This window comes from Kwoniella botswanensis, chromosome 1, assembly GCF_036426115.1.
Source record: "Kwoniella botswanensis chromosome 1, complete sequence".
NCBI classification, from domain to species: domain Eukaryota; kingdom Fungi; phylum Basidiomycota; class Tremellomycetes; order Tremellales; family Cryptococcaceae; genus Kwoniella; species Kwoniella botswanensis.
The window spans coordinates 2,385,104-2,410,527 of NC_088599.1; the positions used below are offsets into that span (position 1 = coordinate 2,385,104).

Here is a 25,424-nt window from a genome sequence, read left to right on the forward strand (position 1 = left end):
TATGAGCGTCCAGTAAATCCAGTGTCACAGCTTCCTCTACCATCCGGTCCCCTAAAGTCGAGACATTAGCGTGTTCTCATTCTCACAATTCAGGCATAGACTCACACATAGGTCTGGTCTCGGGCGTTACAATACACCCCCTAAATGTATCTATACTGACATCACTCCCACAATCCACTTCCACGACAGCCCTATACACTTCTCCTGATTTACCATTCCGGCGATGTATGATCACTTGACTAGCATCTATCTTGCCCAGACTGGATCCTCTAGCTGTACTTTTACCTGCATCTTTTGCTGTGGTCGATGCGGTAAGAGGTAGGACCGAGACAGGCTTCCAGGCGGAGGAAGAGGATGATGAGAGCAGCGCGCGAAAGTAGGTCAAGGAGGTAGAAAGGGATTCATGCCATGCTGCTTCGAGCCTATGTTAAAGACTTGATCAGTATAAATTCCACTTTAAGCGATAGGTCTTACTCACTTGCTACCGTCGTCTAAATTCTCCAACCTCATGACCTCGGCTAGATGTCATTGAGGGACAAGCTGGCAACGTTGACGAGATTCTTGTGAGCCGACCTGGTGGTATGAGAGGACGATGGATACGATTGAGAATCTCAGGCTACGGTGCGAATCCGCTGTTTCGTCCGGGCCCACTTATGTGCTACTTCTGAAGTATGTATAATGTCAATGGTCGAATAGCTTGTTGTTGTTGTTACTCAACCTTTTATGTTTTCGGTAAACCGTCGTCCCCATATCCATATCCCATCGTCCGATGAATGATGCACACAGGTCACCACGTGGCAGTTGAGCCTTGATCGCGATGCACGTGACACGATATGACGCGCTCTGCTTCAGGAGATGAGAGAGATGAGGAGATGAAATGTCCTTGTACTTTTCATGCATCAATCAACCAAGATTATCTATTGTTCTTGTTCACCATCCCCTTTTACAACCAATCCTTTGAGGTTACCACGCGCAATGATACGTATACTACCGATAATACTGAGCTCATTGCTGGTAGCTGCCCACGGCGATCATTCATTCGATCTGGACGATCTCAACGACGCGGGTCTATCTTACGCTGAGAGGCATGTGCGTTTGTCTCTATTACTCAACTCTCACATTCTGTCATTTCATTTGACCAAGTAGAATGCTGACATCTCCGATATGGTATGAACTCATGTACAACAGATGCATACAGAACATCACATAGATTCCTTCGACCTCGAGTCATTCTTCAAATTACACGATCTAGATATGAATGGGTTCTGGGACGTAGCTGAGATCGAAGCTGTATATGGATTACATCACCATTCAGTGAAAGATAAGATAAAACAGCCTGAATTGGTAGATGCAAGGACGAAAGTGGTAGTAGATAAAGTCCTGGAAAAGTTGGATACGAACAATGATGGTACGTACAATATTTCATTCACTGTTCAAGCAGAACACCATAAGTCAACAATCTGCTGAGAGGAGAAAAGTATAACTGACTGATCATTGTGTATATAGGTAAAGTATCGTTGGCTGAATTTATGGCGGGAGGTACAGAGGGATTACCGAGCTTTGAGGGATACAAGGATTTAGGGCGTGAGTCGATCTATTCAGTTACATGAACCTCTACTGTAGACGTTGAGCCGTTTGACTGAGATCTGATTATAGACCACTACGATGAGGAATCGGAATAGTAGGTCGATCTGAGAGGAAGCTCATGATCAATGGATACTCACATACTGAGCTGATGGCTTATCTGTTCTAATTTAGCTTCTTGCATCATGAAGAGGTGAGCTGACCCTAGCCTTCAGTGCTTAAGATCGAGCTCATCTTCTCTCCTGAAATAGCTCTACCACTCAACACCGGAAACGCAGACTGACGAATCATATACACATCCTGAGGGTGAGTATCAGCTATCCAACCCATGAGAGTGTAAGCTGACGGTCATCGACCTGCCGGCCAGATATTGAACATTTCAGACGTAAGTTTTCATCGCCATAATATGCCTCATCCAAGAGAAGGATTATTACTGATTGATCTACATTCGCTGAAACAGACCACGCCGAAATAGAAGATGCAGAGGACGAGCGCGAACGTAAATTCGAGGGTCTATCGGACGACGCGGATTTATCAAAAGATCATGTTGCCCATGATCCCCTGGATGTTCATTCGCACTTACCAGGCGATGGTCCTTCGGATGTTCCTCCTCAGCCTGAATCAACCCTCAAGCCAGGAGACGAAGTCGATCCGCCTCCTCAGCAAAAGATACAAAGGGTTGATCCGCTAGCTCAACCTCAGAGGATACTGAAAGCTAATAGCGAACAGGTCAAGAAAGAAGAGTGGGATTCGGCCAAACAAGCTGCTCAGGGTGAGAAGTATGAGGGACATGGTAGACCAAGGAATTCTCAGGAAAGATTGAAATCTGGTGTACCCTATAGTAAGTTTACTGGTCAGTTTAGAGTGTACTTTCATTTTATATGGGAAATTACGATCAAGCTGACTTCGTTATCAACTTCATTGTTCTTTTTGCCAATGAAAAGAGTACAAGTAAGTTCCATCTATGAATCACTCGTGGTTATACTCAGCTAACATACTTTGTGCTTTCAATTGTAGGATGAGAAAAGGTCTACGTTCCGACGAATTCTAGTTTTTCAATTTCTCCTTGTTTTACCTGTACAGCACATTATATTTTATATACGAATGTGAATAATGGATGTAACTTACCATCGACATTGATGAGATGTTCAGATCATGTCGGTGGACAGAAACACCCCGCATCAACGAACTGCAATCAGAACTGTATAGTGAGCCTCCCTGTGATAAGAATGGTTCTCGAGTGATGGATGGACCGGACATATGACATATGAATGCATTTCAGATAGCACTGTAAGCATGATACTGTACTGTCCATTTGTCATTACTGACTAATCAATGACGAAGAACTGATATTTAGATTAACATACACAAATGACACATTTGATTTACGAGTGTAGAATTGGATTGTCCGTATGTTAAGTGATAATTATAAGTAGAGCAAAGTATAGATACAGCATTTATTCACAGAAGCCCAAGAGCAAGAAGAGATCGAAGAAAAGGATGTTGGAATGTATTGTCCGTTTGGATCTTCTTTGAATATATATCTCGGGCTAAATTTATTGCGCCGCTTTAATGCTATTTTACCATGAATTCAATGGTTCATCAGCTTTTTACCTTCTGTGTGAATTTATAGTAACACTCACATATCAGCAGCGTTTTCAGCGAGACCATACAAGGTAGCACCGAGATGAGCTGAAAATTGGATCGGTAATACTGAAGCATCTACGATTCTTAGGTTTTCCGTATTATAAACTTTGAGATCGCTTCCTACTACACCTCCGAGTTCTTGAGACATCATCGAACAGGTTGCGATGGGATGGTGTACAGAGGAAACTACGAAAGATGACATTTGTGATTCAGTGTTGTTTTCTTGGTCATCTGAGAAAACTGGAATAACTCACATCCATCAATGATCCATTTTGACCAATCCTCATCACTTCCTCCATTCCCATCTTCCGGAACAGTATCATACCCCGGTGCGTTCTCTTCCGTAACAATCGATCGGAGAGGAGCTGTCTGGAATATCTTTCTGGCCATTCTCAATCCGGCAATTTGGATTTGAAGATCGACATCAGCAGCAAAGTATCGAGGGTCAAGATCTGGGTATTCGAACGGATCGGTAGATTTGATTTTGACAGTTCCTCTAGAGAAAGGTAATATTTGCCATAAGTCAATACCTAATCCTCCATTAGGGAAACCGCTATCGAAGAAGGCCTGAGGATCCGAGAATATCAGATGGTCAGCATAACTATCAATGATTGATTGAGTAGCGTCGGACATGAGTTGTCTATACGACTCACCTCGACCAAACCAGAGTATTTGTTTACCATGAGATCCTGCTGAATAGCGAATATAGCATTGGCAGCTTCGACGGAAACAACCGCTCCAGCATCATAAGCTTCTTGAGCGTATTTACCAATGTTGGCAGAGATGGTGGAAGCGATATCGTTGTTACTTGATGAGGTCAGACCTAACAAGTCGGGATAGGCCATACAGTCACTTGGTCCTCTACCTTGGAAGTCGAATCCATCGACTGGAGTCCATCCGACAGAGTTCATAGTCTATATCAAAAGCATATCGGTCATCTAATGATTACAACTTATATGCATGACGAGAATCAAAACCCACCTGCTCCTGCAAGTTCTTTCCTACTCCGCTGACATTGGCCACGACATCAATTCCCAAACTGTTCAACAAGGCGGGATCACCGACCCCGGACAATTGAAGTAATGCTGGAGTTTGAATAGCTCCCGCCGAAACGATGACTTCCTTATTGGCATTTACAGTGTATCGATCACCATTTGAAGTACCAAATTCGACACCGGTCGCCTTGTTGCCGTCAAATTGGATCTTGGTAGCTAGGTGCTGTAAGAGGATGGCAAGGTTTGATCGTTCGGACACGGGGGAATAGTAAGCTGTAGCGGAAGAAGATCGGTGGTCCGAGTCTTGCCAGCTCATGGTCTGACATTTTTGAGTCATCTTTAGCTATTGTTTCCCTTGACGCGCACGATCAGTCCAGAGTGTGAACTCACGTTAGGATGGAACGCTACGACATTAGCATTCCCATCATCTGCATCAGGGCTGGAAGAAACCGAGAAATTGGTTGAGACGACAGTTTGGAAGTATTTCTGTTGAGGACCATGGAAGATCTCGTCGCTATCGGCATTTATCCATCAGCTACTTTTCACCTATCACTATGCACTGATGAAGGAATACATACGGATAAGTAACTTGTAATGGACCAGAAGTATTGTGTAAAGCGGGATTTGAGCTTGCTCCAGCCTCTTTCTGTTGATCATTAGGAGCTGAGAATCCTTCACTCTTCAGCATACCGAAAAGCATACCATCCCAATTCCATACACCTCCTGCATCGTCGCCGCCGAGGAAGGTTGATAGGGAGTCGTATTGAGCTTTTTGACCACGGGTTTGAGCTAGACCATTGATTGAGGTTGAGCCGCCCAATGTTTTACCTCTACATGTACACATACAAACATCAGTTCCAATATCATTCAAAAACCTTGGTCGACCGAGGAGAGCAAGAAAACACTTGAACTCACCCTTTGATGGATCTACCTTGACTTGAAGGCCAATTCCAATCCAGCTCCGTATTGAACGCTACAGAATATTGATATGGGTCGTATACTCGAGGATCGTCTCGATTATCTGATCCAGCTTCAATAACTCTGTACATTGACAAACATACTCGACTTGTCAGCATCTCCCTCTTCTGCCTAAAGACGGAAGGGATGCTTGAACTTACAATACGCTGATATCGGGATTTTCAGATAATCTATTGGCGACTACCAAACCACCCAGTCCACCACCTACGATCACATAGTCGAAAGGTTGATTGGAGACTTGCGTGGGATCAGTGATCAATCCTGATAGGGCCGTTGTGAACGGTATGAGGGTTATACCCAAGCTCAATAACTGAGTTTCTGGGGGGATCATGATGAATAAAGACAACACGGAAAAGAAATTACGATTATAGAGGTGTTCTTAATGATTGGAAAGAATGTAAGAGGGTATGTAACGAAGATGGAGGAAAACCAACAACCTGACGGATATTTGTTGAAAGCTACAGCCTATATATAGGTCTAGCCAAGACAGATGATGTTGCAGTTGTTCGATGAACCGCTTCAAAGTCCCTTTGAAACATCCTTTAATCCCCTTGGTAGGATATCAAAGCGTAATCCGAGAGATCGATATGGTCTAGGAAGCTGAGGAGCAACTCAACGGTATGGGCTACTACCATATGATATGTTGACGTTGATCGAACGCATCTCTGTAATGTCTCAATGATGCAACGATGAAAACATGAGGTCTTCTGTATTTCTAAAGAAAAACAATCTAATCTCCATCTTCGTTCCTGACCCTGATCGGGATTCATGTTTTGATATCCATGCATCGCTTTTACCATGCGGATCAGATGCACAAATAAACAAACATGAGGAAAGTTGTTTGCGGATCAGCAGTTCTACTCTAAGATGATAATGTTGGGAGGCGGTGTAGAACGGTTCTTCGTTAAAAACCTTCTCAAGTCAAGCTCTTGACTGTCTCTCTTCTAGCGAGTATACTCATAGGTCTTCCTCGACATGTGGTCTATGAACGATTCGCCAATGACGAAAAGCTGTGCATCGAATTCAACAACTCCTTCCCCTTCTCTTCTACAAATACGTCTATCCCGAACATGTGTTGTACGGAACAAGCAAGTATAGGAACAGGATGACGTCTTCCTACATGACATGACATGTCTTACAACTCCGAGATCCTTCCGTAAGTACCCGAAGACAAGTGCTCGAAAAAGCGATGAATGGAGAAAGCAAGTTCAAGTTGGAAAGATATATATCCAGTGCAAAATCCCCTTTCCAACGGATGACGGCTCGTAAGGCAGTTGCCTGTTTCGTTGGTGCAGTGGTAGCATGCCCTCTTAGGGTTTTCATCAGAAAGCTTTGGGGGTGGTCCTCGGTTCAATCCCGGGACGAGACCCGTATCTTTTTCGGTTTTTGCGCTCTCGCTTCACAGCGTACAGCTTTGCTTGTTGCTTGACTTGCAGAGAAAGCAGCATAATACAAAGTGGCAGGTGAGATGCGGTCCCCGGTAGTGAATGACCACGTGCCGAACATGAAAACGAAAGGATGCCTTTGAGGGGAACGAATGTTTACCATGTTTACAGGGTGGGAAGGGTAAACAAGCTTAAGGGTGCTGTGAGGGGAGAAAGCAGGGCAAGCAACGTGAGGTGAGTCCGAAACAAGGTCAGTGCAAAACGTAAAGCAGCAATGCAAAAAAAGCACAAACCAACAACTAACCTACCTCCTTACATCCCATCCACTCAATTCATACCTTGTCATTCATCTTGATAACTTACAGCTGCATCAATTTATCCACCAGATCCTAAGCGTAGTTGATACTCTCATAGTCAGCGTAAAAACATGGCAGAAGGTGAGTTTGCATATTCCTCTTCGCTTGAAACTTTCCATCTAGGGGTCAAAGTCATTTTAGATCAGGGTGTGTAACAGGTGGTATTCTGGGGCCTGGTTTGATTGCTTCGCAGAACAAGAGAAGAAGAAGAACCTGCTACAGTTTACATCAGTTGGTTAGCTACCTTTTCCTGTGAACTGCTTTTGCCTCTGCCTTTCGTTGCGGAGAGAGATTGAGATGATTCATGCCAGTCTTGTTGTTTCTATTTTTTGATCGTTGATCTGTGTTTGTACATCATTTGATTGATCGTCCATCAATCAATCAATCAGTCAATCAACCATTTGGTCTTTCATAGCTGATCAATCACATAACTTACAATGTCATCTTCTGCTCGGACCACCACTGCTCGACCATCAGTCTCAGCCTCTCCCTCCTCCGCAGGGGAATCCCAAGCAGTCTCATTGTCTCAACAATTATCATCGGCATTATCATCTGCCATTGCTTCAGCTTCAGCATCAGCATCAAGAGTTCAATCGTCAGCTGTAATATCCTCCACCACCAGTTCAGCTATAGCTTCATCTATTGCTTCGTCGGCAGTGGAATCGAGCTCAGCATCGATAAGTGAAAGTGCATCGGAGTCGTCTGCGATAGCTTCATCTTCTACATCAAGTATCGGTACAACCTCTAGTCCATCCGCATCTGCGGCACCGTCCAGTGCTGTACCTTCAAGCACCACGTCAAGTGCTAATGCGGGTGCGGGATCGAGCACTTCCCAAGATCAAAGTCAATCTACCAGTGTCGTGTGAGTAAATACTAACGAAGCACTTCGTGATTTTGAAGCTGATATCCGCGTGTAATAGCTACGTGACTGTGACGGATCAGAATGGTTCCACCCACGTAACTTCCACAGGGATCCAAACGGGTAGCGCTACCTCGGGTGCGAAGAAGAGTGGTGGTTCGAGTGAGTATTTGGACTTGATCTCTTTATACTGGTGCCGATGCTGAAGATTCATTCACCTTCGTAGATACCGGTGCCATAGTCGGAGGTGTGATTGGAGGAATCGCAGGTCTCGCCATACTGGCTGCCTTGCTATGGTTCTTCTGCTTCAAGAAGAGAAGGAATAACGATCAAGCATTTGACGAGAAGACTGTGAGCATCTTCACACTCACGTCCCAACCACAATGAAAGGCAATATCTAACAGCTTCCCGCGCATTTTCAGTTCGACCCCACTCGAGCTGCTAGACATTCCGTCAATGACCCAATCGATCTCATCTCACCTTCTGCTCCCAATATCAGTGGGGCAGGTGCGGGTGCAGCATTAGGCGCGGGGGCAGCTGCAGGATCTACATCTCCACGAGTCGATCCATATCCGTATTCCTCATCTGGCGGAGCGGAGGACTACGATCCTTATGCCCATGCTCCACCAATGCAAATGCCCGATGCGAGAAATTACATGCAGGGAAGTGTAGGAAGTGGAAGTGGAAATGCGTATAATGTCTATGGATCAGGCTTAGAAGGTGGTTATGGAGTTGCGGCTGCTTCTGCCGCTACACCATACGGATCACCACCTCAACAACAATATCAAGAAGGTGCAGCGTACGGTGGTAACATGTCGGCCGCAGCTATGGCCAAACAGCGTGAAGCTGCCAATGAACGATACCAGAATCGAATATCAGGTGGATATGCTGCTGGCGGGGCTGGACCTTCGGGACCTTCTGGATCACCAATGGTCAGTTCGCCCGATCCTAGTGAAACAGGACGAAGGACCAGTGCGAATGGAAGTGTATACTACCAGCACACCGATGGGGGAGGAGTGCCTGCTGACGGGGATGAAGAAGAGGGTTTGGCAGAGATCCCACCAAAGTGAGTGTAACATTTCCCGATCTTGGTTGGATCATTATCGTTAAAAAGTGCAGTAGCTGACTGGAATTCATTTGTAGCTATAATTCCATTCGACAGTAATCTGATCGATTGACTGCTTGACTAGACCAGAGTAGTAGAACAAGAATTTGTGAGAATTATTAGGATTATATATAATGTAATAGTGATAAACCATCTTTGGCTAAACGACACAATCTTCGAATTGGTAGGGTCGATCTGAGGACTTATATATATCGTGTTGATCTGCCTTCTACATATATATCTATTTATCTATATATTCTGTGATTATTTGTATTATACATGGATTGAAAATACAGTTAATGCTTGCATATGACATGCACCTAATGAGCCTGCACCCGTATTTGGATCACACGCATCGTGTCAACTCTGCTTCTGTTCATCGATTGGGCCTTATACACTCGCACCGAACTCCTCCGAGGTTTGGAAGATCAGAGTGCACCACCCTGGATAGTCAAAAAAGACAACCACAGCACTCGAGAGTTCCAAAATGGTCCCCCGCTGTGGTACTAATCGAGGGATAACCAACTTAATTTCGCAGTGCTGACGGAATACGATGATTTATGGATTTTATGGCTGTAGACGAACTAACTCCAAGTAGTAGTGTTATATGCTGTACTTGTGCATCAAAATGATGGTGATGGCATGAGAAGTTTGATGGTACCTCTCTGATTTTTCTAGCTTGGTTTGCTTTTCTCATGAAACGACCTGCTATCATCATGGAAGCAAGACAGAGACACCCAAGAATCTCATCGAGATCAAGCTCAATCCACATACCTATGGCGGTCATGCACGCCAATGTGTTTGATAGAGATAACGGTCAAGTTAGTTTCTCACATCTCATCGCACATACCCGGCCTAACTTCAGACCGCCACTTTTCACTTCCTGAAAGGGGAAGGAACGAGAGAGACACGAACTTGGACATTACCATACCATAAGTAACCATATTGGTCGATCACCTCATACATCGTATTCCGTCTTTATCTATTCTCCTCCTTGCGCATATATATCACGCGATCGCCCAGTTGTACATCATACATCATACATTCCACACCGTTGTATATATATCAGTGAAAGCAACAGAACGAGACAACAGGCCAAAACCACCGGATTTCATGATCAGGTTGGGATACACAAGATAAAGAGATTACGCACTACTTTTCTCTCCTGTTCGACCATCAAAACAGAGTGCAACACCGCCGAGTCAATCAATACCCTCGATCTCTTTGACGTCGCGCATCAGCCTTCAATCACAACATCGACCTCAGAGATCAACGCTGATCAACCAGTCGAGCCATCCTACCATCATCATCACCATCAGTACCCCTTTTTCGTTCAATCAGTCTGCCAAGCCTTTCCTCCGAGATCTTGTGACATACGAAAAAAGTGGACAAGACGTGATCGGAATCAGGACAAACTGCTGTCTCTGGATGAATAGATAGGTGTTGACACTGGATTGTTGAGGATTAGAGGATCAGAAGATCATATTTGTGCATATTGGACACTGGGGACAAGGATCTTAGACATCGAAAGGACAGGACAGTCAGTACATTGCCAAGTAAAGGTCGAAAGGACCCCATCATCCACATCGCTACCATCACCATCACCCATCAACATCAACAAATTCGAGACTTCTCCTTCTCTTTTCGTCGTATCGGACACCGTTGGACCGGTTCAACCACGTACAGGGCAGCCAAGGTCAATATTGAAACCTACGCCTTCTTCATTCCCCTCTACAGGCCCTTTCATCCCTCGCTTTGTTCAACCAAGCTTCAGCTATCAACACTCCGAGATCCATCTATATAACTGGACTGTGCATCATCGACGGGTGCCTAGTCGGTTCGTCATTGTTGATCTGCAAACTTAACAATTGTATTCGAGACCATCCTTTGCACAATCGCAATATCTCGCAAACAATACCCCAGAAATAACCCTCACCGTCATCGTCGCGAATCAATCTCAACACATCAGATATCATCTCTTGTCACATTCAGTACATCTATCTACCTACGCATAACACTTTCGACAATGAGTAAACATATGACTGAAAATATCGCTTTCAAACGGATCTCCCTCTACTCATAAATACCAAATCACCCATCTCCTCATTTCCCAGTCCAATCAATCATTCAGACGACATGTCGAAACTACAGAGAATCCTTCAGACCAAATCCTCGTCTTCCCGTCATGACAGGGACGAGTCACCTAGTGCAAGTCAACTTATATCTACATCCACAGCGACCTCCTCATTTGGACAAGACTCTTCAATACGATCAAACGAATCATTGGTTTTCCCTGATGCCAGGACACCCAACAACACTGTTATACAGCAGAATGAAACTTCATTGATCTCGACCAATCCTGGCAACTACGATACGTATTCATGGCAAGACAGTGGTAGTAGACCCGATCCTACACCCTTACAGTACAGTCAAGATGGCTATCATTCCAATTCAATCATTACGCCAAATTCTTCTATCAATCAATCTCACGCATCATCTACCCGATTCCTTTTACCTAAACCGCATTCCAATTCTACCAATTCAGAATCGATAGATAGTATCCCACATTCGAATCGACCCATCCCAGGACCTCTCCTTTCCTCTTCACTTATAACTACTCCATCTACCGAAAGTACCTCCCTCACTACACCGCCGAACGTCAAACTGCCCTTGGACCTCTCTGCGGCCGAGTCAAGAACCTCCAATGGTCCAGCTTCAGGAGGAGGAAAGGGACAGGATGATAGGGACGCAGCGAGGTTGAGACAGCTGGGATACGACGCTGTACTAGGTAGAGATTATACGTTCTGGAGTAGTTTGAGTATAAGTTGGTTGAACATCGGAGCGTTGCAGGTGAGTGCGAATTGCAATCATACAAAGCTCTAGTTCTCAATACACTGAAGGGAAGTACTGATTCTCTGCTATATATCGTAGGGCACAATATACGCCGTTTCGGGATGTTATGCTTACGGAGGACCAGCGATGATTGTAAGTTGAGAATATATGTCCCAAATTCAGCTTTTTCTTCGGTACGGGTAGGTGCAGCTAACACATTTACAGCTCGTGGCATGGCCGACATCAGGTGTATTCTGCTTCTTCCTCACTTTAACCTTATCAGAACTCGCTTCTGCCTACCCTGTATCAGGAGCGATGGCATCGTGGGCATGGAAGCTGGCCAGAGGCGGGATAGGCGGAGAAAGAGGTTGGGCATGGTTGATGGGAGGTTTCGTCATGGGTGGTCATGTTGGTAATGTAAGTTATTTATCTCTCTTGTTCATCATCCATCAATGAAATTCTAACTGACTAAATGTCCGCTACGAAACCAGATGCTCTTGGTGATTTGGGAGATAGTCAATATTATAGCGGGAACCATGGCCATATCATTCCAGTATCAGAAGAAATCCTGGCACATGTTCTTGTTCTTCGTTGTCAGTATTTGTTTCTATTCTGCTAAACCCGCATGATTGGCTAATTCGACTTGTATGCAGGCCGTCCTTCTGATTGTCGGTACGGTTGGTTCGACGGCGTGGGGTCGATCCCATAGGTTCTGGTTGGGTTCCGGCATATTCGGATTCACGATGTGGGCGGTTCTCTGTATCACTCTATTAGCTACCAACGCAACGAAGCATCGTTCGGGTGATACATTTACTACCTTCTATAACACGACTGGATGGACTTCGAAACCTTATGTCTACCTTTTAGGTTGGCAGTTCACGACTATAGCCAGTGGAGCTGACGCTTCCGCTCAGTGGGTTATAGTTCGACTTTTGTCCGTATAGTGTCCAGCTAATAATTGTTTGCAACTTTGCAGTATGGCCGAAGAAACTCAAAATCCGTCGAGAGACGTCCCAAATGCTATGACTGGATCTGTGATTTTGGTGAGTGAGACGATATGCGTGCGCGAAGCAGTCGCTCATCATACGTGTACGACTTTCAATAGACCTATATATTAGGGTATATCGTGAGTTGGAACGTGGGACTGTGTTGAATGCTCAACTGATAATGCGACAAGTCAATCATTCTTCTGCTACTTTCCATCGCGCCTGAAGATGCGGCCACGGTGCGAATGCACAGCTTCCCTTTTGTACGTGTACTCACCTCCCTACTATTTCCTCACATGACCCGCACTAATTTATCAAACCTACGTAGGGATTCATTTTGACCAAAGCTATCTCTGAATCCGGTGCGATCACAATCTGCTGCTTGATGATCGTGGTCCTTCATCTTCAAGTGATCGCTCAACTCCAAGCATCATCAAGATTCGTTTTTGCTCTAGCGCGAGATAATGCGATGCCTTGTTCAGACTGGATTAGAAAGACCAATGATTCAAAGATTCCCGTGTTCGCCAACTGGCTGGTGATTGCACTCTGTCTCCCCTTCGCTTGTATGACCCTCGGTTCTCAGGCGACATTGTATTCCGTCTTGGCTGTCACGGCGTGTACGATGTCGTACACTGGTTACATCGTTCCGGTTGGACTGTATCTTCTAAGCAAGAAGAACCTCCTTACCGAAGGCAGGACAACGTGGTCACTTGGGAAAGCAAGGTGAGTGAACTTAGACGAAAAGCAAAGCGGGATGTGGTGAAGGGAGCATACATAATTTGGGGTGGTGATTGTGAGGCGAGCGGGTGAGGAGGTAATGACCGGGGTTGTTGAGCAAGGCAGATACTAACTGGCTTGTAAATATAGCAAACCCATTGCTGTCATCGGATTCTTATATGGCCTGACACTTATTATCGCTCAGACTTTCCCTGGATCAAGGCCTGTCACAGCTGGTGAGTCGCCTTCTCATCGCCATTAAAGGCTATGGCCGCTGACAGTTAAGGCTTATCATAGCCACGATGAGCTGGTCGCCTGTTATAATAGTCGGAACGATTTTACTCTGTTTTGTTACCTGGCGATCGTATGGTCAGTCACCAACTACTTCCGGCTGGATATGAATTTATTGACGATTAACTTGTCGTTGCAGGTGCAAAGCATTACTCTGGACCTATAAAAGCAGTAACGAAATGGGAAACAGGTGTGGAGATAGATCTATCAACGACATTAGGCTCATCACGCTCGAGACCGTCCCACGGTACACCACTATCACCCAGACATCAACAGCGGAGTGATATACCATTACATACCGATGGTATACCAGTATGTAATAATAGTGAAACTGACTCATCCTTGAAATTGGCTTTAGAACCTCATATGCCAAGTGTGGTACATACCGTTTCTATTGAGACTGGTCAATCCCTCAATGAACATGAACATGAACATGGAGAATGGACAACGTTTGATGATGGACATGACCATGGACAGGGACAGGGACCGGCGCAGATGGAATTAGGTGTAGGATCTGAATGGACGGATTCGAGTTTGTCGGACAGTAGTGCGAGCGGGTCGGAGGGGACGATAAGGAGTGGTGAGAGGACACCTACAACCTCCAGGGTATAGAAATAAACTTGAAAAGGGTCAATGGCAGAGCAGTAATCACAGAAGAGGAAAGATCTAAGAATAGGAAATGATATATCTCATTAGGGTTATTGTGAATCTTGGTGTCTATATTAGGGTTAAAGTGTCTGATATAAGTCAGTTTATCACCTCTCGTTGTACTCATAGGAATAGGAAAGACTGCTTTGTCAAACAATGAATATGGGATATGATAACATGAATGAAATTGGTATATTAATGCAACACGCAGGCACATATACATGTAGTCAATTATACATGTCAAAGTCAAATCTCATTAAAACTGATAGTCTTGTTTGGTAGCTTGTCGACCGAGCACTGCGCAATAGGTATTTGAAGATATATACCGGTAATTCTACCGTCATTACAAAATAGCTAAGTCACAATACATTTTATTGCCTTGCCGTACATGTACATACAGGTACAGACGATAAAACAGATAAAACTGATAAAACTGAACTTCCCTCAAAACACTTTCACTTGTAACCCCTCTTGAACCTGCTCAAATTCAAAGTCTTGTTCATCCCAATAGACGAACATTGTCTACTCATCGATTGTTGTTCGCTATCCTGGTAATAGCCCATGGAAGATATGGTTCTACTTCTCATTCGACTCATATTCATCTTGAGTGGACTGCTATGTAGAGAAGGTGAATTCAAGATTTCGGATATGAGTAAAAGCGATTTCGATCTTGTTCGTGACATCATCATTGTGAATCTCGACTTATCTTCCAATATAGTATCTTGTACGGAGGTTTTGGTCTCAACCTTACATCGGACGTTGTTGCTATTGTCGTCCTGTTCGATATTTGATTGTATCATATTTTGAACACATTCCCATACTCTGTTGTATCCCTTCCTACCCACCACCCATAATCCATGTTGTACGCCTTGTAATACCTCGTGATCTACCTGATTTCTTGAGAGGTAAGATTCAATCTCGGGTACAGGTAACAAGTGATCTTTCTCTGATAAGATCACTTTCAACTTGATGTTTATTTTTGGATCAATCTTGTTTTCTGACAATGCGTTTTTGGAGTACGAGTGGATAGGGAAGAACGAATCAAATGGATTGAATTCGTTAATCAAGTATCGCATCATCCCTTTTTCTCTTATGAAATACCTTATGAGTATATCCATGTTTCCTTCTTGTTTTTCTCTCTTCGAAGAATAGAGGTAGATAGTTCGTGTGAGGTGCGAGTGACTTAGGAGTATTGATATTGGATCTAACAATAACAAATCCACGTTTATCTTCGTACTGGAATTGGTGGTAGTATTGATATTTTTGATCAGGGATGAAGCCAGTGCTGAACCGAGGGAATGAGCAATGATCATCATTCCCATTGATGCTTCCTTCACATCCTCCTTAGCCTTTGGGCATCTATCATAGTTTGTCTGTCCCTGCAAGAACGATATGATATCTTGAGATATCTCTGGTAAACTCGGTATCGTCATCTGGTCCGTCCAAATGAATGGCATTGAAAGTCGTAGTTTTGATGATAAATGAGGTTGATCAATAATCAAAATCGGTTGGTCCAACACTAACAGATTGAGAAACAGACGAATAAGGAAGAAAGGTCCTGCTAATCCTGGTATAAACACGATAGGTTGTGGTTGTGGTTGTGGTTGTGGTTGTGGTTGTCCTTGTTTTTCTTCGTTACCCTTGTTGTCGGATCGTCTTATGAGGGATTTGATTATTCCGCTTTTTCGTTCGTTAGGAAGATACCATCCAGTCATACATCCTTGTCTAACCTTCTTGAACCCCGCACAGAAGATAACGAGTTCAAATATCCAGTGGACGATTGCCATACCCACATAGAATACCAAGGGACGATATTCACTTTTAACCAATGATTCATCCAATCTTGGACATAAAGGTTTCAAAGAGTTATTGTGACCCGAAGGAAATTTGTGATTTCGTTGTAGTTCCAGTCGGTTCATCATTGATATCAATGTATGATTTCTGATCGGGTCGGGGAGTACCTCAGATAGAGGGGAATCAAAGAAGATACCTTGAATGACAAATCGATCATCAGTCAATGATATCTACATTACTGGTACCGTACAGTCAACATGGGGTGGGATAGATGACTCACCACAGAGTAATTCTTCTACATTACCTCTCTTGATCTCTTGATACCTCATCAATACCTCGGATTCGTCTCTCGGGACATCAATTTTTCGCGATGGATTGAATCTATTCGTTATACTCCAAGTTTCCTTGTTTGGCGATTGGAGTTTTGGAATATAGAACCACCCTCTTAACCAATCATCTATACCATGTCGATCTTTCCCTCTCAGATCGTTTATCAGCTCTTCGAACAACCCTCGTCGATCTTCATTTGAGATCTCTAATCTGCTCTTGGTGTTATTGGGTTCGGATGTGAAGTATGAGTGTATCCACGATACACTCTCAAGTGCAGTATAGCTCGATAGAGATAAACCCTGTGGTATATATACGGGGGGCTCGAAGTTGAGTATCCATTGTAGAGATAGAAGAGCGAGATATGTTATGGATAGTAAAGGGATGATATTCAACGAAAAGATTACCGACCGTATGATCAATCCTATCGGAATCATTGTTGTTAATATTGGCATTGTAGGTATTGTCGTGATAGGCAAAAAAAGGAAATGTTGGACTGCTTCAATTGACGAACCAGATACGATCTGAAAAGTAAGTAAAGAAAGGTAAGTTAAGTTAATGGCAAATCAGTAGATGGCATTCATATGAAGAAGATCATATCTTTCCAGATGATATCGTTCGCGATTCTGCTGTCAAATCAAATCAGAACATCATCATTCAGCTTGATGAAAAATGACAGACTGAAACATTATCTTCCAGCTTGGTCTGAGTCTTCAATATCTTCTAGTATACACTATCTTCCAACGACGCGACGTTTCTCCTTTAATGGCACGGTCAGAATCGAAATCACCCAGTGGTTGTGGATACTATCCATACGGATGTATGAGCCGAGTAGTGACTCATGCTCCGATCTTTACAAGTATGATTTGATTTACTAGCAAGCAAATACGGTGAACTAATGCATTATGCGCTATAACAGAATCTTGGCTGATGCCTAATGAGCCAGATGAATTGATGGGAAAGTGATAAGGAGACGTACTGCACGACGTCCTTCCCATATCTCTATCTCTCTTTGGTACAACACACATGGCAAACATATATCTAAGCTCTATATATCGCAGTACATTCTTCTATATTTCCAACGTCTCACACTTGCATACTTTAAGCGGAAACTTCGTCTGAAGCTCCACCAATCAGCTTGACCCCTCTACTATGTCTAATTCTGTTCATACTAATACACCAGTCCTCTCGTCGACAAATCAAGTCTTTCCACCTCTCCTTCTCCATTTGGTGTCGTTTCAAGTACCAACCCATCCCAAGCAGGTCTAACAATCCCATCTTCATTCTCCAAATTCCATCGTTCTCGTATCCCTGTTTCTGTTTGTGATCTTTCGTTATAGACTCTGTCAATGACTCTCTGTACCAGCCAATCACTCTGTACCCTATCAGGATGTTCTCTCTTCCCATTTTCTCCTTCCGGACGAAGCGCCAGGCAGATTTCCTCCCACATGAAATGCGTCGTAGGATGCGTCGAGCCAATCAAATAAGTATATTTCGGTTTGACTCTGAGGGCAGCCAGCAAAGCTTGTTTGAGGGAGAAATGCGATGCGTGGGGACGTAAGGGCCATAAAGCGTCAATTATAAGAATAGGTAGTTGATCTTGGGTCTGGAGTTCTTCGTTGGATGGCGTGGTGATAAGTGTATCTACAGGTGTAGGTAGTATCGTTTTTGCGGAAGATGATATTGGTCGTTGTCGTGGTCGTCGATGCAACATACGTTGCCAGGTTGGTTCAGGGATCGAACTGACATCTGAGATGTATATGATCGAACTGTCGAACATGAATCCTAGACAGATCAACGGTTCGGGCTCGAGCCGTTTTGATGGAGATGTTGTGGTTGGGGTAGATGTAGGTTGAATGGTGTGGAAATATATACCATGGTGGACTACGACCAAGACAATCAGTACATGAGTCATGTTATATACACGCAATTGTACTCACCAGCCAGAACTTTCACATCGATACCCTCAATCTCTAGCTGATCATCATCTTTTATGATCTTCCATATCAGCTGTGGTCTATATACGAACAAAGTTTCAGCTGAAGAACAAACATTTATGTCATTGTGTACGATGGTCATGACGAATCGCGATAAGTGACCATAGACTCACACATCACCACCTCCTGAAGCTTTCGTCTTATCCACCATGTACGGGAAAGCCTCACATACTTTCTCGTATGTCTCTTGATTCAGGTATACGGGTATAGCTCTACCTTGACGTATACACCATTCTCTCAAATCGTCTAGACCGAAATATGCATCTGCGTCTACACATATCAAACAAAGCGTATCAATCAATACGAGATATCAGTTTTCCTTTTAGATTTGTAATCGGATTTTTTGAGGGATATCTGATATAGTCTATATAAGATTATTGATATCACTCACGTCCATGTGTCAACAACACAGCATCGATAGTCTTCACCCCCCATTTAGGAAAGAACCTCGCCGCCTGCTCTCTAAACGTCTTACCTACATCCACCAACAGATTCTTATATTCACCGGTATTTGGGTTTTGTTTCCGTACGAGTACACCTGTATTACCACGTTTATTCTTCCATCCTTCCGGTACGTCCTGATCGACCGCCGATCGACAGCATGAACAAGGTATATTACTTGGGAATCCCCCCTGGGGGTTCCAAGTTCCTTTGATATGGGCCATGGGGGAATCAGATTCGGATGTGGCTTGAAGCAGGGGGACCATGTCGCTGAATGCTTCTGGGTAAGGGTTGGACCGAGTCAGACATGGTGTGAGGGGTAGTCCGGTCGAGGTGCCTGTGCCCATAAATAGGAGCTGAAGGGGGGACTGAGGGGGAGGATGGGATGACATGGTGAGAGGGGGAGTGACAGAGGAGGCTGTGAGTAGCGAAAACTTAGAACCAGTATGAGCTTGTATACACCATTGGAACATCGCTCGATGCTGTTGAATCTTGCTCTTTGATCACTGCGCGATCCAACACAATACGGAGACTCCGCATCATGAATTGGCCCGATTAATCCACGTCACTCCGTTTGCTGATCCTTATCACTCCTCGTCCCATTCATTTGCCACTCATGCCAAAAAAAGGTAAAGGGAGGTGAAGATCTCAAAGATCTCCATCCCATCGTTTAATTCGATTAAGCTATTACCAAAATATCGATAAGAGTACTACCTATTTATAACTCACAGCATCATCGCCATTACTTCCATATCCCACATCGTATCCTACCCATCGCCTCTACGATCTCAAACGCACAATAAACAACGAATAACGAACGACGATGCTTCTCGTACTCTGTCGTCGGAGATTACAATAATACATCATCTATAATCATCAACTATACACGAACAAAGGACGAGACGCTTGCCTTTCTTATAATCACATCTGTGTAATACGAAGAGGAACATCATTATCCGTAAATCAGTATCAGTATCGATATCATCTGTATAATACGGAAGACATCCATACTCTTCTGACAAGAAAGCCAAGAATCTGACTTTGTAGTATCGGTAATACCCGGATCATCATCTCTTCCATCCCATCCCATCCCATCCCATCCCATCCCATCTTTACCATACTTACTGCATTGTAATCACAACGTCAATATCACAATCGGACCTTGACTCTCCTCCCTCTTCCCAATCCAATATCTTCTCGCAAAAATGTCCTCAACATCCTTTATCGATGCCACCACTGCATCTTCCTCCTCCCCTTCGCAAACCACCACTGCCACCAGCAATTCGAATAACTCGAATAACCCTGGATCATTCTACAAAAACCTATTTTACATCCTCATTGGTCTTCTGGCTGCGTTCGGTCTGGTCAGTTTTCTGAGTTTGATGAGAGCTAGGAGGAGGAGACATGCGATTGTCAGAGAGGTGAGTTCGGTTCCCATGTCAGGTAATTTGTGATGTCTCAGATGGGAAGCGGGAAGGTTACAGACAATCTGCAATGGGATGAGTCAATACTTCATCACACGTGAAGATCAATTAGTTCGGTTCTCAATATCATTCCATTTGCTTCAAGTTTACGACGAGGCTAGTTGCCATCAATCTATATGGAGAGCTAATGTATCATGTGCTGGCTTCTCATCTCAGGCCGAACGATTAGGCGTGATTGTACCGGGAGTACCAGGCTATATACCTCTGCGAGATCGACGACATATGAATTGGATGAAAGCAGATGGGAGTAACCATCCTGACTGGTGGGAGATCGAGAAGGCAAATAGGCTAGAGCAAGAGCAGGCACAGGAAGGAGACCAACTTATGCGAGAAGGTCCCGGGTCAGATTCGGCAATCGTAGATCATCAGAACCAAAACCAAGGACAGGGGATCACAGATGAATTTGTAAGTTTGACCGCACGTCATTCAAATCATCATGTGCATATTACCATAATACTGATGGATTGGCTTGATTTGGTTCATAGCACCCTCTCGCGATCATACCTCCCAAACCGACCGAACCGACCTTACAACCTGTCCCATTCTCCACCCTACCCTTCTTCCCCAACCACCTAGCATACAGACCCGAATCACTCGTTCCTCCCCCTTCCAAATTTCTAGATTGTTCTTCGGATCCTAAAATTCTGAACGAACTCGTCAATGACCGAATTGAAATTGTAACAATCATCAAAATGCCCAGTGCCACTCCCACGTCCGATCCACCCCCTCGTCGTCCGGACGAGGATGAGGATGATCCGGAAAGTATAATTAGAGAATGGAATGGGATAGAATTGGGTATTACTAGTGCTACTGTGTCGAGCTCACGGGTGGGTTGGAATGGATAAGATGGATTTCGAGATACAGGCAGGAATAGATAGGTAAAACATAGTTTAAAAGAATAGCAAGTCGAGGGAGAGGTTGTTGATCACAATTTGGGATATATGGGTTTATCTCATATCTGAATGATCTCGTTGTTACATTTCTCAATGTTGTAGAACCATATCATTTTTCATCTACTCTCTCTTCTCTCTCTTCAATGATCATCTGGTCATCTGGGAAACAGTCAAATCCCCTATTGCGCTTTTATAATATTGTAATGTACGAATGCACAAATGTATGTTTACGCTTGATATGTAAACTAGATCTTACCACCCACATCCTAATTTAACTTTCATCAGTCGGTCAGCAAGATCAGTCTTCACTGGCAATTCCACAAATCCACAAATGACACTTTGAATATGACTATTCAAATAGATTCATAAGAATTCATTCATTGATTCGTCCGTTCGTCCTTCCACCACACTTCCAGAGTGTCCATCAACAAAATTCAGAGTATCAAAAGGGTATATAAGGATATTCAGAAAACGGAAAGGGATATATATAACGACTTATTTAGGATTTCCGAAGCAAAGCGAAAAGAACTAAACATGTAAACATGTTGAAAACGTTGTAGGGTGAGAGATTTCGTTAAGAAAGATATATGAGAAGAAGTCGAAGGGTGACGTGCAGTTTCATCAGAGACGTTTATTCGTCACAGAAGGGGAGGTAGGTGTAAGCGAGAGCCTATTTCAACAACGCAACACAACGGTCAGTCATCTACCCTTTCCATGACAAGGAGGAAGGAAGATCGTTAGAGACTCACATTGTACAAAGTCTCGTTGTAGGTTGGGTAAGTGTAAGAATCCGTATCTACACAGAGGACCTCTCCGACATAGATGTTACCGCATTCAGCGTCGATTTGAGGGTTGTTGGACCAAAGAGTCTCGTTGGAGATACCATAAGTTTGTTGAATATAATCGCAGGTGCTGGACAAGGCAAATATGATATCAGCTCACAATCCTCATCCGCATGGTTTATAGTTAATCATAGTGTTTGTATACTCACTCATCAGCAACGACGGTGTAGACTTTGGTACAGTCATGCTCTTCAATACCGAGACAGATGACTTGTCCTGGTTCGAGGTTATCGCAGTTCTCATCGATGGTAGCGTCGTTAACGAGGGCGAGTTGGTATGTTGATACACCGTATTTTCGAGCTGTGTGGTGTGTTTGTGTATTGCCAAGACAATTGCAATCCGATAAGGGGAAAGGGTAACACCGTAATGAGAGGAAGTTACCATGTACAATGTGATGAGATTAGATCGTAACAATGAAGTGCGTGATCAGGTTCGCACGAGAGCGATGATAAGGACAGAAGACAATATAGCACCAATCGGTCAGCGCACGGTCCCACTCGTCGACAAGATTGCCAAGCCAAGCCAACTCACAGATGGAATCACAAGTATCACCATCTACCACGGTAGCGTTACGTGTACAACCATCAATCGCGATGACGGCTGAAGAATTGGACATAAGATATTTAGATCGATGGGATTGAGATTGTATTCAGAGGTGAAATAAGGAGATAGGTGGCAAATTAGGGTTGGTGGGTAGGTCGGTTGATCAATCATCTCGTCAGCATGCCAATCCATCCATCTAACCACCCGTGACAGTGTTCATAGTAAGTTTATACGTTCACTCACAAGAGAGAAGAGGGAGAGCAGCAAGAGCTAAAACGGCGAACATCTTTTTTATCTTTATTTATCTAAATTGAAAGATGATTTTATCGGTTCTAACAGTTCAGATAGTTCTAGGTACTCGAGTGTTTATTTTCGAGTAGCGTAGTGAGCGTAAAGTTGGAATGAGCGTGTACGAGTTGGTTGTTGGTTGTTGGGGTTGGGTCGACCTGTTGGAAGAGTAACTTGAAATGAAATTAGTATAAGAGCTATATGATGATGAGTAAAAGTAAAAGTAAAAGTAAAAAGACGAAATGAAGGTGGATGGTATCCAAGGTATGTTGAGTAGCAACTGTCAACTGTCACTCGTTCATTCAACACACGTCCCCCTCCTTCTCTCCCCTCCTTTGGTCATATGCACGGATCCCCTCCTGTCAAAAAGTAAAATCAAGCACGGTCCTCTTTCTACCTTACCTAATCAAGTAATTTGAACATGACAAAACAGGGAAAACAGGGAGTAAACAAAAAGGCACCGCGTTGTTTTTGCTTTTTTGTGTTATTGTTGATATCGCTTGTCAGTTGGTCAGTTGCGTTTCATATCGCGCGATTCATTTATGCTGTGGCTTTGGGACTAAATGTAATGTTTTCGGGGAAGGGGGGGAAGTGGGACATGCCAAGATGCAAGTGTCAAAGCAAAAGGAGAGGACAAGTACAATTGACGCTTGGCTCTCTGTTTCATCGATCCGATTGGACAAGTCTTCAAGTGCATCGGTCATATGATCGTTGGTTCTACAAATTATCAACTCGAGACCTGTCCCCAACATAACCTTCATGATCGTGTTGTATTACAGTATACAGTATACACAGCGGTGCCATACACGGAAACAAGCAAAAAAAACAAGACAGAACAGTACCATAACGATCTTACAAGGGCTTTACGCTGATCCATAGTTTTTCCCCATTCCCATCGGAGCAGCATCCTCAGCCAATTTCCTATTTCTAAACTGTTTCTTAAACTTCCTTCGCTGGTAGGTCACATACGAGACAACAAGGATGGCTATACCTGCTAGACCTATCACCTCACAAACATCTCGATTAGCATTTATCGTTGGGCCGTAATACCCTGGAACTTACCACCTAATACACCTAGACCTATGGGGAGTACTTGGAGTTGTTGACCCGGGATACTTACCGTCTGTAACGTCGCAATACGAATCATCAGCATACTGACTATATCACATTCAGAAATGGTTGACTTACATCGGCAGCCTCAGAGGCAGCTGCTACGGCTGCATCAGAGGAAGATGGAGTAGCAGGTTGGACTGTGAAGTTTATAGTTGGGATACTGCTTTCGGCTGATCCTGAAGATAAAGCAACTGCCGTGATACTAGCCGGGTCTGTCGCTTCGATCACTGTTGAGCTTGTTGTTGATGAGGGAGCTTCGGATAGGGTGGTAGGTGGGATATCGGTTGACGTTAAGACCGTTTCTGAAGAGCTGGTCTCAGAGGAAGAAGCAGAAGAGGTGATACCTCCTTCAGTAGCTGTTGCCGTGGCAGTGGCTGACTATCGAATGACATGGCAGATTAGTTCCATCTCATAACACATCCATTTCGACCTTGACGACGTACCTGATCAACAGTCTCTGCACTTGAAGTACCACTGACAGCACTGGTAAAACTCGAACTGGAAGGACCATCTCCACTGGCACCACCTAGTATCTCACCATTTAACAGTGTCTCACAGAACTTCTGAGAAGGATCATCGGCAGGTATCAAGCATTTCTCAGTCATCTTGCCAATCTCCCTGTGAATCACCAAACAAGTCACAAGTCTCAGCTCGGATCCACTCCCTCACCAAGAGAATAAAGGTGAGAGATGGACATACGTATCGAATTCACTAGTCGTCTCCCACATCATCGCCAATTTCAATTGCCCTAAACCCCCTGTGGGATCATCTAAGATTGACGAAGGAGTGGGTAGGTTTCCTCCTGCGTCAATCTCGACCGTTTGAGTTTGTACCGATATGGTCTTTGTCGCTTGTTCTTCGGCAGCGACATCCTGTCGTGCTTGATACCTTGCCTTTCTGATCTGGCGGGATCTGGATGGGACCATGGTATCCAACAGTTTATATAGGTTGAGATTATCGATGAGCTATTTTCGGTGGATTTTTGTCGGTGGTGGTGGTGGATTACTAGTGGAGCAGGTAGATGCATGAATGAATATTTGCTCGTAGTGGCGTTGATGGTATTGAACAGTAATGAAAGAGTGACAATAGTGGAATAGACAGTTGGTGAGAGGGTAGTCGAATGCTCTTCGTCCAGCGAAGAGGTTATAGAATATAATGCAATGAAGATAAAATAGCGACAATCTAACCAGAGTACAGATTACACTTCGAACAAGTATAAGAAAGTGAAAGAGTGAAGAAGAAACGAAACAAAGAGATGCTATCGATACATCCTCAGCTCGTAAAGGATATCACAGTGATGCATGCGACATGCATTGTCA

General features: G+C 44.0%; 9 protein-coding genes across 9 annotated transcripts; 4 read left to right on the forward strand and 5 right to left on the reverse strand.

The window, feature by feature from the left end:
- Positions 1-975: 975 nt before the first annotated feature.
- Positions 976-2,635, forward strand: L199_000922 (uncharacterized protein; the record flags this gene model as incomplete). Its single annotated transcript, XM_064886680.1, has 10 exons — positions 976-1,089; positions 1,189-1,408; positions 1,507-1,584; positions 1,657-1,681; positions 1,759-1,777; positions 1,836-1,890; positions 1,952-1,969; positions 2,045-2,425; positions 2,529-2,535; positions 2,602-2,635. 10 exons carry the CDS (start codon positions 976-978, stop codon positions 2,633-2,635), a joined length of 951 nt encoding a protein of 316 aa, XP_064742752.1.
- A 588-nt stretch (positions 2,636-3,223) lies between these two features.
- On the reverse strand, positions 3,224-5,535 carry L199_000923 (uncharacterized protein; the record flags this gene model as incomplete). The annotated part of the gene is made up of 8 exons (XM_064886681.1): positions 3,224-3,417; positions 3,486-3,798; positions 3,885-4,145; positions 4,213-4,545; positions 4,617-4,740; positions 4,805-5,056; positions 5,142-5,267; positions 5,345-5,535. 8 exons carry the CDS (start codon positions 5,533-5,535, stop codon positions 3,224-3,226), a joined length of 1,794 nt encoding a protein of 597 aa, XP_064742753.1.
- Positions 5,536-7,382: 1,847 nt separating this feature from the next.
- On the forward strand, positions 7,383-8,874 carry L199_000924 (uncharacterized protein; the record flags this gene model as incomplete). The annotated part of the gene is made up of 4 exons (XM_064886682.1): positions 7,383-7,807; positions 7,866-7,966; positions 8,031-8,155; positions 8,227-8,874. 4 exons carry the CDS (start codon positions 7,383-7,385, stop codon positions 8,872-8,874), a joined length of 1,299 nt encoding a protein of 432 aa, XP_064742754.1.
- Positions 8,875-11,045: 2,171 nt separating this feature from the next.
- Positions 11,046-14,347, forward strand: L199_000925 (uncharacterized protein; the record flags this gene model as incomplete). Its single annotated transcript, XM_064886683.1, has 12 exons — positions 11,046-11,759; positions 11,841-11,894; positions 11,967-12,158; positions 12,233-12,334; positions 12,395-12,654; positions 12,718-12,784; positions 12,847-12,867; positions 12,919-12,990; positions 13,056-13,450; positions 13,595-13,680; positions 13,742-13,813; positions 13,875-14,347. 12 exons carry the CDS (start codon positions 11,046-11,048, stop codon positions 14,345-14,347), a joined length of 2,508 nt encoding a protein of 835 aa, XP_064742755.1.
- A 491-nt stretch (positions 14,348-14,838) lies between these two features.
- On the reverse strand, positions 14,839-16,959 carry L199_000926 (uncharacterized protein; the record flags this gene model as incomplete). The annotated part of the gene is made up of 2 exons (XM_064886684.1): positions 14,839-16,373; positions 16,458-16,959. 2 exons carry the CDS (start codon positions 16,957-16,959, stop codon positions 14,839-14,841), a joined length of 2,037 nt encoding a protein of 678 aa, XP_064742756.1.
- Positions 16,960-17,675: 716 nt separating this feature from the next.
- L199_000927 (uncharacterized protein) lies at positions 17,676-19,334 on the reverse strand (the record flags this gene model as incomplete). The annotated part of the gene is made up of 4 exons (XM_064886685.1): positions 17,676-18,388; positions 18,445-18,521; positions 18,615-18,771; positions 18,893-19,334. 4 exons carry the CDS (start codon positions 19,332-19,334, stop codon positions 17,676-17,678), a joined length of 1,389 nt encoding a protein of 462 aa, XP_064742757.1.
- Positions 19,335-20,147: 813 nt separating this feature from the next.
- Positions 20,148-21,271, forward strand: L199_000928 (uncharacterized protein; the record flags this gene model as incomplete). The annotated part of the gene is made up of 3 exons (XM_064886686.1): positions 20,148-20,363; positions 20,583-20,831; positions 20,912-21,271. The coding sequence occupies 3 exons, from the start codon at positions 20,148-20,150 to the stop codon at positions 21,269-21,271; spliced, it is 825 nt and encodes a 274-aa protein (XP_064742758.1).
- Positions 21,272-21,950: 679 nt separating this feature from the next.
- L199_000929 (uncharacterized protein) lies at positions 21,951-22,990 on the reverse strand (the record flags this gene model as incomplete). Its single annotated transcript, XM_064886687.1, has 5 exons — positions 21,951-21,989; positions 22,069-22,231; positions 22,311-22,461; positions 22,693-22,761; positions 22,948-22,990. 5 exons carry the CDS (start codon positions 22,988-22,990, stop codon positions 21,951-21,953), a joined length of 465 nt encoding a protein of 154 aa, XP_064742759.1.
- Positions 22,991-23,855: 865 nt separating this feature from the next.
- On the reverse strand, positions 23,856-25,031 carry L199_000930 (uncharacterized protein; the record flags this gene model as incomplete). The annotated part of the gene is made up of 5 exons (XM_064886688.1): positions 23,856-23,992; positions 24,055-24,115; positions 24,181-24,483; positions 24,549-24,723; positions 24,805-25,031. 5 exons carry the CDS (start codon positions 25,029-25,031, stop codon positions 23,856-23,858), a joined length of 903 nt encoding a protein of 300 aa, XP_064742760.1.
- Between the last annotated feature and the right edge of the window lie 393 nt (positions 25,032-25,424).